Raw genomic sequence first — 14,122 nt, 5'->3', positions numbered from 1 at the left:
ACCACGATAAAAAAACGCGCCGCTTACTCTACCTCCAGGGGGTGTGGAAATGAGTTCTCTTTTGAAAACGCATATTAAAATGTACTTTGTGGCGCTCATACGCCAAAAACTATTGATTTTACAAAAAAATCGTAATAACATAACATGTAGGAAATTATCTCTAGTTTAATTTTTTATACATATGTTTTTCTCATAAAATGCGTCGGAATGGAGATATTGAAAAAAACTAAAAAACTCCGCTAGCGTCGGAGATACGAGGTGGCAAAGTTGAAATTCGAAAAGAGCATCCCAAAATCTATAAAAATTATCCAGTTTCAAAACTCCCGCAAAGTTTTCCAGGTCAAACTACCAGATGACTGAACTATAATGGTAATTTTGCTTATTTACTCTTCTATTTAAATGAAAATGGACTTCATCACTCCAAAACAAGTGTTTGTCATACGAAATCACTCCAACATTGTCTCGCAGAAATGTTTAAGCAAATTGTAATCTTTAGGCTTAAACGCTTACACGATTTGAGTTTTGAGGGGGTGAAGTCTAAGATCCTTCCTCAATATTTAATGCTCACAATGTTTTAAAATTGTTATGAACACAATAAAAGACAGATTATATCACAATTATATAAGTTTTGTGCATTTTATTTTATGGAAAAATCCGAAAAATCCCAAAATAAGTGCCCATACTTAGGACTTAGTATGAAACAAATTTATAGTATATTGATAGCGCTATAATGAAATTCAGAATTTGGTATATTGGACTGTGCGGTCGCCCATATGGTGATCTAACAATACATCGGTAGTAAACAAAAGGGTATTGGTATTAACTGGGTGGCCGCCGTAGCCGAATGGGTTGGTGCGTGATTACCATTCGGAATTCACAGAGAGGTCGTTGGTTCGAATCTCGGTGAAGCATCAAAATTAAGAATAACATTTTTCTAATAGCGGTCGCCCCTCGGCAGGCAATGGCAAACCTCCGAGTGTATTTCTGCCATGAAAAAGCTCCTCATAAAAATATCTGCCGTTCGGAGTCGGCTTGAAACTGTAGGTCCCTCCATTTGTGGAACAACATCAAGACGCACACCACAAATAGGAGGAGGAGCTCGGCCAAACACCTAACAGAAGTGTACGCGCCAATTATTTATTTATTTATTATTGGTATTAACTACCAAAGCGGGAAATTAAGAGGATCAAATATTCTAAAAGTTTTTCAGTTTCTATAAAATAAATAGTTTTCAGTACGTCGTCGCGCCAAGATGTGCTGTACTCAAGTAATAGAAACGCGCAATCGGTACAGAAAAAAGTTCCTAGCTTAGGCGCTATAGTCCTTTCACTAAAAACCATATTGATTTGTGTTCATCTAGACCAAGGAAAAATCAGCTTTGTGTTAACAACAGTCTCAAATAATTTCGAAATTGCCATCAATCTCTTAATTTCGTATTTATAATATGGGTCGCCGTAGCCGAATGGGTTGAAAGCAAAATTAATAAAAACATTTTTCTAATAGCGATCGCCCCTCGGCAGGCAATGGCAAACCTCCGAGTGTATTTCTGCCATGAAAAAGCTCCTCATAAAAATATCTGCCGTTCGGAGTCGGCTTGAAACTGTAGGTCCCTCCATTTGTGGAACAACATCAAGACGCACACCACAAATAGGAGGAGGAGCTCGGCCAAACACCTAACAGAAGTTTACGCGCCAATTATTTATTTTTTTATTTTTTATAAGCCCAGAAAGCAATGGTGCGGCGAGGTCGAACTCACAAGAAAAAGGGTCATTCGGGGTGGTCGTATATGAGAAAGTATCTTTATGTTACTGAGTAAAAACTGCAGTTATCGATGCGTAATTTTCTGTTAATTTCTGTCCTATAAACATTACTCACCAGCAACGTCGTATACTTGATTATATAATATTACATTTCGCACTAATGGTACCAAATAAATGGTTGATTGTATCAGTCTTAAAGGTGTCTGAAGTAACCAAAATGTTGCCCAAATGTGTTTTAAGTTGTCAGCCACAAACCTAGTGCGAAATACATTATTGGTATTCAAGAATCAGCACAACAAGTCTGGTAGATCTGGCTTAGTAGCAGAATAGCTGAACAATCAATGAACGTTCATGTCTAGTTTTACAAAAGAGCTAATGAAATAAAAAGTAAGAGTGTGTAAAGAGTCTTGTATTATGAATTTTAAATGGTGCCCTCCTCTTCATAAGACCACTTCTTCACTGGCCTTTTTTTTAATCCGCAAAACAATTTTGACGCAATGGAAGACATGAATACCAACTTCTTACGCAGAGTTAGATATTCAAATTAAATGCCCGTTGTCTGATATGTATCTACATATATAATAATACGATTTTCCTTTCCCCTCCGAATTTATTAAATAATATTAAATTTTTTTTGTACAAACATCATACTATTTGAACAGTCTCAGTAGATTCAACTAAATCCACATAGTTACTACACCGTACTATATCAAATTTCTTCTTTTTCTGTAATTTTAGAGTTCTGCTGATTCTAATTATTCACAACCCTCATCCGATCTGTCGCTTGACGATGAGAAGGAAACGCTTCGGCGCGAAAGGGAACGCCACGCTTTAAGTCAATTGGAAAAGGCGAGGGTGGGAAAATATTATGCACTTAGAATTTTAACCTTTTACAAATTAACAACAAACAAAAAATGCAGGGGAAACCCGTTGCTTTTGCAGTTCGAACAAATGTTGCCTATGATGCTACAAATGATGACGATTCACCAGTTCAAGGGAGTGCGGTATCTTTCGAAATAAGAGAATTCCTTCACATCAAAGAAAAATATGACAACAATTGGTGGATTGGTAGGTTGGTCAAGGAAGGTTGCGATGTTGGATTTATACCAAGTCCAGTTAAGTTGGAACACATTCGCATGCAGGTATGTTCTAAAATTTTGTAAATGTGTATTCTGGTCTAAGAACTTTATTTGAATACCAGAATCAGACGAGGCCGTCCAGGTTATACGGTACGAAGGGTGCGTCCACTACCAACTTAGGTACGGGTCAAGGAGAACCAATGCGTGGTGGCACACCACCTACACCTGGTATGTTAGAATATTGTACAGGGTCCGGTACTCGAAGTGTAACCAACTTCCGACCGCTTGCGCGATGACGCATGGGCAATCAGTTGTCTGTTAGTTGGCTAAATGGCAGTCCAGAGTATTGCTGACAAGCGCGTGGAAGCATTTTGCCGAGAGTAAACGTGAAAAAAGAAAATCAGTAATGGATTTCAAACGTAATAGTGTGATTGTATTATATTTGGCTGAAAAATTACAACCAGCAATTGTTCGTGAGCTATGACACCTTAAGGTAAATAAAGTTTTTGTTTATCGCACCATTACTCGTTACAATGATACTGGTAGCATCGCGAAACGTCATGGAGGTGGTCATCAAAAGACAGCAACGTCACGTGAAATGGTTCTAAAAGTCAAGAAGCGACTTGAGCGAAATCCCCGACGAAGTGTCAATCAAATGGCGAAAAAACAGAAAATATCTGACCGTAGCATCCGCCGCATACTGAAAAATTATCTCCAAGTCAAGCCTTACAATACCCAAAAGGTGCATGATCTCACACCAAAGCAGCAACAAATCAGACTTGAGAGAGCGAAGGAGTTGCTTCGCTTGGATGAAAGCAGTCAATTTCCGAACATTGTGTTTTCTGACGAGAAAATTTTTCAAATTGAGCAATTCGTAAACTCCCAAAACGGTAGGGTTTATTTGACCGACCGTTCATACGAGAATTTGAGTCATCGATTGACCACCAGGAGGCAACACCTGACACAGGAATTGGTTTGGGCCGCTATAACTGCAGATAGGCGCTCTCCAATCCTTTTTATCGAGCCTGGCGTCAAGGTAAATGCGAAATATTTTCGGGAAACTATTCTCGAGGTTGCTTTGAAGTCGTGGGCTGACAAACGTGTCGGTGGCAGAAGCTCGAGTTCACCAAGAATGGCTAAAAAACAACGTTCCGAACTTCATAACGTCCACACAATGGCTCTCAAATTCACCAGACGTGAATCTGATGGAATATTCTCTTTGGGCCATTTTGGAGAGCAAGGTCCGAACTAAAAGATTCACCAGTCTCGAGGCGCTGAAAAAAGCCATTGTCCATGAATGGGCCGAAATCCCTGCAAGTCACATTTGGACAGCTTGCGATCCGTTTCTGGACCGTCTCAAGGCCATCATCAAGGCAAAAGGTGGTCATATCGAGCAAAAGTAATTTGATTTTTAATTTTGTATTATTTTCACACATTTTTACTTTGAATTGAATAAAGGTAATTTTTCAAGCTGAATTTATAGCCTTTTTAACTGGTTACATTTCTAGTGCTGGACCCTGTAATATTACATGTTGGCTATTATTTATTAGATCATATTATAAAAAAAATACTAGTTCCAGATATAAACTATAGAAAATATAATTTTTTTTTGTTATTTAATTCATTTATTTGCAATATATTCTAATACAATATGCATATGCAATAATAATACAATATGCATATTTATTATGTAAATAAGAAGAACAGTTTAGTTTCAAGGTATAGTGGTGATTTTGGTCCGAGTAAACAATAAGTTTTTTTAGTTTTGGTTTTTAACTGTTTTGGCTTGAATATGACATTTCCATGTTAGTCGTTCAACACTATTATATTTATGAATTGCATTGTCATTAATCCGCAAAGGGAACAGTCATCTTAATGTAAATAAGACATGTGCAGATTTGTTTGTTTTTACTATTATTTTCCATGGACTTAGCCAAGCCTTTATCTGACCTTAATTCGTTAACTAGATACGATATATCAGTTGGAGACGTTTGATCGAGTAATAATCTTACATTCCTAAACGCTCAAATATTTTTGGGAATAGTAGTGATAAACTGATTTTTCTATGCCATACCAAGTATCCGCAACCTTTTGACACCGAAGAGTCAAAAGCTACATTTTACCAAATTTGACAGTTTTTAAAGAACCATTAAAGATTTTCGCTTTACGTATTTGTTTTGCATGGCACATTTGACTTTTGATTTAAAACGGCTTTAAATAAGAAATAATATTTGATTATATAAAAACATGCAAATATTTGAAGTACAAAGCATATGTTCGAACAATAAAATAGTTAATCCAATGCAGTTATTGATTATCACATCAATGGAAGCGTTGACATGCCTATTTGAGCTTGAAGCACGACTCTAAATTCGTATTTGTTAGTTAAATTCTTACTTTACCTTTCCTCACAGCATGCGACAGTAAAAGTTGTCCAGGAAAGATTTCATATGCGCGTCGAACCATAGTTTTTATCATATACATTTTAAAAAGGACTTTCAAAGGACTAATTTTCAAAAAATGATTAACTATTGAACAATAATGAAAACTCATGTCCGCACAGTTAAATGGTTTAGTCAAGAATAATCGCTATTGCGCGTTCGGTCGGTCGCGCGTAAATAAGCGCGAAAGGGTTTTCCAATAACAGGTGTTATTTTGAATTGGATTGCGCTATATTTTCAACAAGGCGGCGCTACGTGCCGCACAAGCAACGAAACCATTGATCCTTTACGGGAAAACTTTCCGGACCGTCTTATCTCTCGAAGAGGTGATCACAAGTGGCCACCGAGATCTTGTGATTTAACACATTGTGACTTTTTTCTTTGGGCCACGTGAAAGAGAAGGTCTACGCCAACAGCACAGAGTCGGTTCAACACCTCAAAGATGGAATTCGTGAGGCTATCGAGGGCATAGGGCAGCTACTTTGCAATTCGGCTATGGAAAATTTCATGAAAAGGATATTGTCCTGTAAGCGTGGTCGAGATGCTCATTTGCCTCTTTATGATGAAATAAACATTATATTAAAAAATAGCATTTTTCGACGTTTTTATCCGTTGAAGACGTTGATGGGCGAACAGATCGGGGCAACTCTTCCGCGAATATCGGTCCTCTGCAAAACCTTATAACACTCGTAGACCCGTGTTATTGATAAAGAACACTCGCCATAGGCCTTCTGCAACATTTTCAACGATTCGGCACACGAAATCCCGTTGAAAATATTGATATTTTTATCTATAGTGAAAGTCGCAAAGCACACCTGCGATTTTGATATAATTAAATGCCAAAAACAAGCTAATTGACAGAGTTGGAGCGTCTCTGCGACACTATAGAGGAGAGTTGTACCAACATTCCAGCAAAAAAAATTTAGACACATGTGTAACGCGCGCTTTTTAAATGAGCAATTCCCGATATTTTTTTCACAGAATGTATTACAATGCAAAAGTCAAAACAAAAGTAATTGTAAAGATCCTTAACGAAGTCCGGATTTTGACAGAGGTTTTATGCTTGATGATGTCCGCAAGATGTTTCACGAATTAGGAATGCCAATCCCGAATCGACTAGTGAATGTACATGCACGATTGAGAATTTGAACCAAAACAGCAATACGATCGAGATGCTTTGAAGTAATTTTTACAACAAATGTTCCAGTTTTGAATAAGTCGCGTACGATAAATTGATGAAACCGGTCACAACAGGCTTCGGTCTTCTTCCTCTATACTCTTAGCTTCGATTTGAGCAAAACCTTAACTACACTAACACTAGCTGTCGCATTCTCTAAAATTGCTTCAACCGCTCATCAAACTATCACTGAATTTGCAAACGGCAGATGATCTGATTTTTCCAAGAAAAATAGCAATGACGAAAATAGCGCAGAGTTTAAAATAATCATTTGGGAAATCGAGTATTGGAAGCACTTCAACGAACGTGCGGACATCAAATAGTATGATGTTTGTACAAAAAAAATTTAATATTATTTAATAAATTCGGAGGTGAAAGGAAAATCGTATTATTATATATGTAATAAATTGAAATGGAAAACTAAAGAACCTTTAGATATGTTTCTCCTTACGTTTGATTCCAGTGAAAACATCAAGAAAATATATGAAATAAAAACAATTTTACACTCTGTTAACACTATTGAAGCTGTGAGGCAATCAAAACTCATACCGCAATGCAAATAATGCCAGGCGTATGGACACACGCAAAACTTCTGTGGCAAACAACCAAGGTGTGTCAAATGCGAAGGAAAGCATAAAACGATTGAATGCACAAAGCCTGAACAACAACAACCAAAATGCTGCAGCTGTGGCGAGGCTCATCCGGCGAGCTACAGGGTATGCGTTGTTGCCGAAGAACTGCAAAAGATACGTGACGAATGAGCTGGCTCAAAAATAAATAATGTAAATAATACAGAAGGCAAAAATATAAATAAAATGCTTATAGAAAGCTGCCCAAATAATCTTATCCGTAAACCAATTTTGCAAAACAATACTACATTACTTAAAGACCCACATTCTCACAGGTAGTAAAAAAAAAACAATCACTCGGAAAACGCTAACATCCTACAACAAATATTGGAAAAAATAACGGCACAAAACGAGCATATGACTGCACTAGAAAAGAGATTGCAGAAACTCGAAAAAACACTACACCTAGCTGAATAAAAACGACTAAATTTTTAAAAATAATACTATGGAATGCAAACGGCTTATTTAAATATCAAAGCGAGCTGGAAATGACTTTAGAAACTGAAAAAATCGACATCTGTCTAATATCTGAGATGCACTTCACCAAGCAGTCATACATTAAATTCAAAAACTACAATACATATCATTCAATTCACCCAAACAACGCCGCACGAGGAGGCCCTGCTATTATTATAAGAAGCAATATAAAACATTACGATGAAGGCAGCATTTCTATACCTGTATTTCAAGCAATAACCATAACAGTGAAGGGTGATAAGAATTTGTCAGTCACTCCAATCTATATCCCCCAAAACATCAGATCAAATGCGACCAATACATAGAACTAATTAATAGTCACGATAACCGATTCTTAATGGGCGGTGACTTCAACGCGAAACGCACACACTGGGGCTCGAGATTAATCACTACAAAAGTTAAAGAATTGTGCAAAGCTCTTCAACAGACTGGATGTATCACATTTTCTACGGGAACTCCAACATACTGGCCAACGGATCCACAAAAAATGCCCGACCTAATAGATTTTTTCATTGCCAAAAAAATATACCTAATTATATCAGCATAGAAAGCGGGTTGGACATGAACTCGGATAATTCTCCAATTTTATTAACATTATACGAAAATGCGCTTATCAAGAAATTGCCATTCACGCTAACAAATAAATATACCGATTGGGAATATTTTAGGGATGTCTTAACCGCGGAAATCACAATGCAGAAATTACCAACACTTTCGATTTAGATAATGAAATATTAAAATTGTCTAAACTCATACAACAGGCAGCCTGGAGTAGCACTTCGGAAAAAAAGTTTGTTACATAAGGTCATAAATATACCATAGATATTAAAGATATGGTCGCAGAAAAACGTAAGGTACGTAGACGATGGCAGCAAACAAGATCTCCATCCGACAAAAAACTACTAAATAAAATTACGAAAGGAATTTCCAAGAAGATAAAAGATTTTAAAAATAGATCTCTGAGTACTTATCTAAAGGGCTTATCAAACCCAGCAATGATTACTCGTTCTGGAAATGCACAAAACACTTTTCACAGTCAGTAACACAGTACCCACCAATTAAAAAAGAAGACAGTTCTTGGGCCAAAAGCAATAAAGAAAAAGCTAATGTTTGTGCTGAGTACCTCGAAGGCATCTTTAAGCCATATGACACATCGAGCGCAGCCGGAATTCAACCACTTAACTATGAAACTAATGCCGAAATTCCCCTTGTTACGGATTCCGAATTGCTTGGTGAAATAAATAAGCTAAAATCAAAAAAGGCGCCTGGATATGACCTTATTACTGCTGAAATTCTAAAACAACTTCCTCAATGCACAATATCCAAGATTACTGAAATAATGAACTCCACATTCAAACTGCACCACATCTCTATATAATGGAAAACTGCTGAAATAATTATGATTAATAAACCAGGGAAGCCCACGCATGATGTCACATCTTATCGGCCTATCTCGCTCCTACCAATCATATCAAAACTGATAGAAAGCTTTTATCCAAACGTCTCAACATAATTATTAAGCAAAGAAATATAATACCAGTACATCAATTTGGTTTTCGCACAAAACACTCTACCATTGATCAAGTGCACAGAACTACTCGTATCATTGAAAACGCCTTTGAGGAAAAAAGCTGTGCTCTGCTGTCTTTCTATTTTTCTTTTATCTAAGGCGTTTGACAAAGTTTGCCACGGTGGGCTCCTCAACAAAATAAATGCGCTTCTACCAACACAATATTTTAATATTCTAAAATCGTACCTATCTGATCGTTTCTTCCGAATAAAATACGAAGACACATATTCCGAACTTAAAGAAATTAAAACTGGCGTCCCACAGGGCAGCGTGCTGGGGCCCATTCTCTATATTCTTTTCACATTTGATTTGCCTAATGACACAAATTGCTCCACAGCAGCTTTTGCTGACGACACAGCCATCTTGTCAGTAGGAGAAACCCATATTGACTCAATCAAAAACCTTCAAATTTATTTAAATAAAATCTCAGAGTGGACTATTAAATGGCGCATAAAACTAATGAAATGAAAATCGGTTCATTTAGACTTCACACAGAAGAAAATCCAATATCTGCCACTATACATCGCCAAATACTTAGGTATTACATTCGATACCAAGCTTAGATGAAATGCTCACGTTAAAAAGAAAAAAGAACAGTTAGAAATCAGATATAGAAATATGTACTGGCTTATGGGCAAACAATCAGTCCTATACAAGAAAATTATTGTATATAAGCAGGTGCTTAAACCAATTTGGACCTATGGGATCCAGCTATGGGGCTGTTCAAGCTCAACCAATATAAAATCTATACAAAGATTCCAAAATAAGGTACTACGATGCACCTTGGTACGTCCGCAAGACCGATATCGAACACGACCATCGAATCAGTTGCTACTTCGATCAACATAAACGCTAAGTCTCATATGGAAAGACTACGCCACCATGTAAATAGTGGTAGCGATGAGTAAGAACGTAGATAATTTGAATACAACAATTCAAAGCCAAATCTCTGGCCAATTGCATCCGTATTGATTGAATGGGTTATTGATCCAGATGAAGTTGTCAACTATCCAACTGAATTCCTAAATTCATTGGATTACAAGGAATGCCACCACGCAATTTATACCGCAAGGAAGGCTCGGTGATAATCATGTTAGGTAACCTGAACTAGTCAAAACTGTGCAATGGAGCACAACTCGCTTTTAAGAAGTTGATAAAGGTGATTAGTAGTAGGAAACGATAAATATGAGCATGTTTTGATTTCGAGAACACCATTGATTGATTCCAATCGAATTGTAGTTACAATTTAAACTTTTGTGTGATTGGCTGGGCTGCTCCTCATAAATATTTGAGATGAGAATCTTGATGTTTTCCACAAACGGAGGGACTTATAGTTTTATGCCGCCTCCAAACGACGTATGGTTTCTTTTTTTGGGAAGCTTTTGCATGGCAGAAATACACTCGGAGGCTTGGCATTGTCTACCGTGGAGCGATCGCCGAAAAACAAAAACGTTTTCTATCATTTTGACATTTCTGTGCACCTGTGCGACGGCAGTAGTTAACAAGTATTGAAAAGTTTAAGAAACATCAATAAATGGTTTTAAAACAATAAATTCAAAATCACACTGAAATTGTTTTATTTAAATTATTGTAAATTTAAGGAAAGATTCGTTTGGGTTAATCCTTTTTCGATGAAATGACTGTCAACACCATGAGAATTTACATAGACGTGAAGGATGGAAAACAGTTTAAGATATAATATATAAATTAACAGTCAAACAGGATGCCGGCATGAGCAGCTAGTTTCACCTAAAATAAGAACTGTAAACTCTAAGGGGGCATAAAATGTCTCGTTATTTTCTACAACCTGCCGGAAAAATCTTAGGATAATAAAACTGTTTTTCATTTTGTTGTTGTATTATGTTTATCCAGGTACCCGGTGCATCTTTTGTTTTTAAAAATAATTTTCTTGAAAAATAATATTCATGAAAAAGTAATTATTGCTATTAAAAAAATTCCGTCGTCGTAGAGTATTCTAGAAATTGCTAAGTAAGGAGCTTAAATTATTTTATTTTTTCTAATACTTACAGGTGACGAGTCCGATTCGTTAGGGGCAAGTCGTCAAGGAAAAACACCTGTTCCAAATTCGTTAAACAAAGATAAACGAAAGCCTTTCTTCAAGAAGCAAGAGACTTCTTCTCCCTACGATGTTGTGCCATCGATGCGCCCTGTAGTTTTAGTTGGGCCTAGCCTTAAAGGATATGAAGTAACGGATATGATGCAGAAGGCTCTATTTGATTTTTTAAAACACCGGTTTGAAGGAAGAATTATAATTACACGGGTTATGGCTGATATTTCTTTAGCAAAGAGGTCTATTATGAACAACCCCACAAAGCGCGCAATAATGGAGCGTTCGAGCAGTCGATCAGACTGCCTCACTAAAGTCCAGGAAGAAATTGAACGTATATTTGAACTGGCGAGAACCCTACAATTAGTTGTATTGGACTGCGACACCATCAACCATCCATCACAACTTGCTAAGACCTCATTGGCGCCTACTATAGTATATTTAAAAATAAGCAGTAGCAAGGTATGTAAAGACGTATAATTTTACATTAACAATATTTTTTATTCGCAACAATATCTTGATTTTTGGCACCAGGTTCACTGATTTTCTCGTATCTCATAAAATTATTGTTTTTAGAAAACTCACTCTATCTTTAGAAAATCGAGACCTGTATTTTGTCTTGAACAACATTCTCATAAAGGTCATCTGTCCTACGTATGTTTGTAGGAAATTTGTTTGGAACCATTTAATCAGTATTAGTACGCCTGCGTTTATACAGTATAACTTTTGTTGCTTCAACTCGTTATTTACGATGTTGGTGCTCTGTCAACACCATTTGTTTTTTCCATCCTCTCAATATTGTTGTTGACTGTAAACTAAAAACTAACAATTGAGAGTTGTGTGAATACGACGGGAACATAGAAAGAGAATTCACAAAGTTGAAGCAACAAAAGTTTCCTGTTAGGGATAGAAAAGAGAGCAGCATTGAAAATAGTGAGTTATATCAGTTCTTTGAGGATTAACTATACTCGATAGCGGCTAATCTTGCTATCACCCCAACACGTATTGGCTGATGTGATAATGCTATTTGTATCATGCAGTTTGTAGGTTGAGAAGTGTATACCTACATTTTTCATACCAAGTGAGAGGCAAGGGGTAGTGCCCTCTCTCGCTAATTTGTCTGCCTTACAATTCTGTGGTATGTCACTATGCCCTGGCACCCATATCAAATAGATGTAGAAATATTCCGTCATCTCATTAAGAAGCCCGGCATTTGCAAGAAATTATGGAATTAGTGACAATTAAGCAAGAGATTTAATCGCCGCTTGGCTATCGGAGTAAATAATTTTTTTTTTCCTTGTTCACTCCGCTCGGTCTTCGACAAGTTTCTGTCATCGTGCGCGGTTCTGGGCTTTTGTTTTTGGGATGTCCCATGTGATGTCGGCATCTGCTAGCTCGCGCAACATCGACCTTCTCCAGGTTTTCTTTGGCAGACAGCGACCAGCCCGTAGTCTCTGTGAGCCAAATCTGGCGAATACAGTGGATTTGTGAGCAGTTTGAAGTTCAAACCCCTATAGTTTTGCTATTGTTTTGATTGACACGTTCTAGTTTTTGGTCAACAGTCAGCAAACGCGGCACCCACTTTGAACAGAGCTTTCTCATAGTCAAACGCTTATGAAATATAAAGCCAACACAATCTTTTGATATTTTTACGATGTCAGCTAACTCACGTAACTTCACTTTTCGATCATTGAAAACGATTTTGTGGGGTTTTATGATGTTTTTTGGTGTTACCGCCTTATTTGGACGTAAACTGCGTTGTGCATCATGGGTGTTTCTACAACCACGTTTGAAGTCAGCAAACCATCGCTTTATTGTTGTTTCTGATGGAGCGGAGTCCCCATAACACTTTTCAAGCCATTGCTTTGCTGGAATGGTGTTTTCCTCATCACGAAGCAATGTAAAATACGAAATTCTTTCTGATCCAAAATAACAAAAGTAGCGTTACTTTTAGTACAATAACTCACGAACTAATGAATAGAATATTATGCAATTTTAACAACTGTCTTTTTAAGGTTAGTACTAACTGAAAAAGAGGCGAATACAATAAAACTAGTGCGATCTATGTGTTAGGCCCGAAATTTTCCTGCCCTTGTGTAATTTTTATCAAGTCCCGGCAACCATACTCTTATTCCATATAGAACAATCGGTCTTACCACTTTTGAGTACAACCAGTGCATTATTTTCGGAGATAAACCCCAAGTTGACCCTATTGTTTTCTGTAAAGTTAAGTGTTGTAGAAATTTCCCTCCTTCTGTGTTCTACATCCAAATTCTAATTTAGATTTCTATCTAATATCAAGTCTAGGTAGCGAGCATTTTCGCTGAACGACAAGGTGATTTCATTCAATGTCGGGGGCTTTAGATCCTGAAAATGATGTTTCCTTTTAAATAATATCAGTTCAGTCGTGGTCGCGTTTACGTCTATTGCACTGACGTCCACCATTGGTCTACCTCACTTAATTTCCTCTTAGAGTTAAAGCAACATCATGCGCATAAGCAACTGCGCAAGGCTCTTATAAATGTATTCATTGCCACAACCCAGAGGAGTCGAGACAGTACGCCACCTTGAGGGTGCCTCCGCTCTCCGAGGTTCCTAATTTTGAATACGAAAATCCGTTAAAGCACTCGCTATTGCCAAGGGAAGAACATTGTTGAAAGCACCTTCAATATCAATATATTCATTATTAACGATTGAACTCTCAATTTCAGTCTTTACCGTATTCAAGGCTGCCTCTGTAGAGTTACCTGTACAATATGCATGCTGTGAAGTGGCTAGCTGAGATCGTTTTATTTTATCTCTTATACTCGTATATGTTTCTAGCACTATTTCTAGAGTTTTTAGTAGAAACGATGACAGAGAAATAGGCCGAAGTCTTTTGGAGTAACATGTGGGCATTTCCCTGCCACTTGACCTTCTTT

The 14,122-nt window shown here is 37.2% G+C and overlaps 1 protein-coding gene across 3 annotated transcripts in view; it reads left to right on the top strand.

Moving 5' to 3' along the window:
• LOC129247005 (voltage-dependent L-type calcium channel subunit beta-2) overlaps nt 1–14,122 on the top strand; it is a 110,852-nt gene that overhangs the window by 34,726 nt on the left and 62,004 nt on the right. For all 3 annotated transcript variants that reach the window (XM_054885824.1, XM_054885823.1, XM_054885825.1), the window contains 4 exons: nt 2,499–2,615; nt 2,681–2,902; nt 2,962–3,067; nt 11,164–11,663. In XM_054885824.1, the coding sequence (XP_054741799.1) occupies nt 2,499–2,615; nt 2,681–2,902; nt 2,962–3,067; nt 11,164–11,663 (945 nt within the window). The remainder of the gene's footprint in view (nt 1–2,498; nt 2,616–2,680; nt 2,903–2,961; nt 3,068–11,163; nt 11,664–14,122) is intronic.

This window comes from Anastrepha obliqua, chromosome 5 (genome assembly GCF_027943255.1).
Source record: "Anastrepha obliqua isolate idAnaObli1 chromosome 5, idAnaObli1_1.0, whole genome shotgun sequence".
Lineage (NCBI taxonomy): Eukaryota > Metazoa > Arthropoda > Insecta > Diptera > Tephritidae > Anastrepha > Anastrepha obliqua.
The sequence above is the reverse complement of the archived record's forward strand: the minus strand, read 5'-3'. Positions and strand labels throughout refer to the sequence as shown.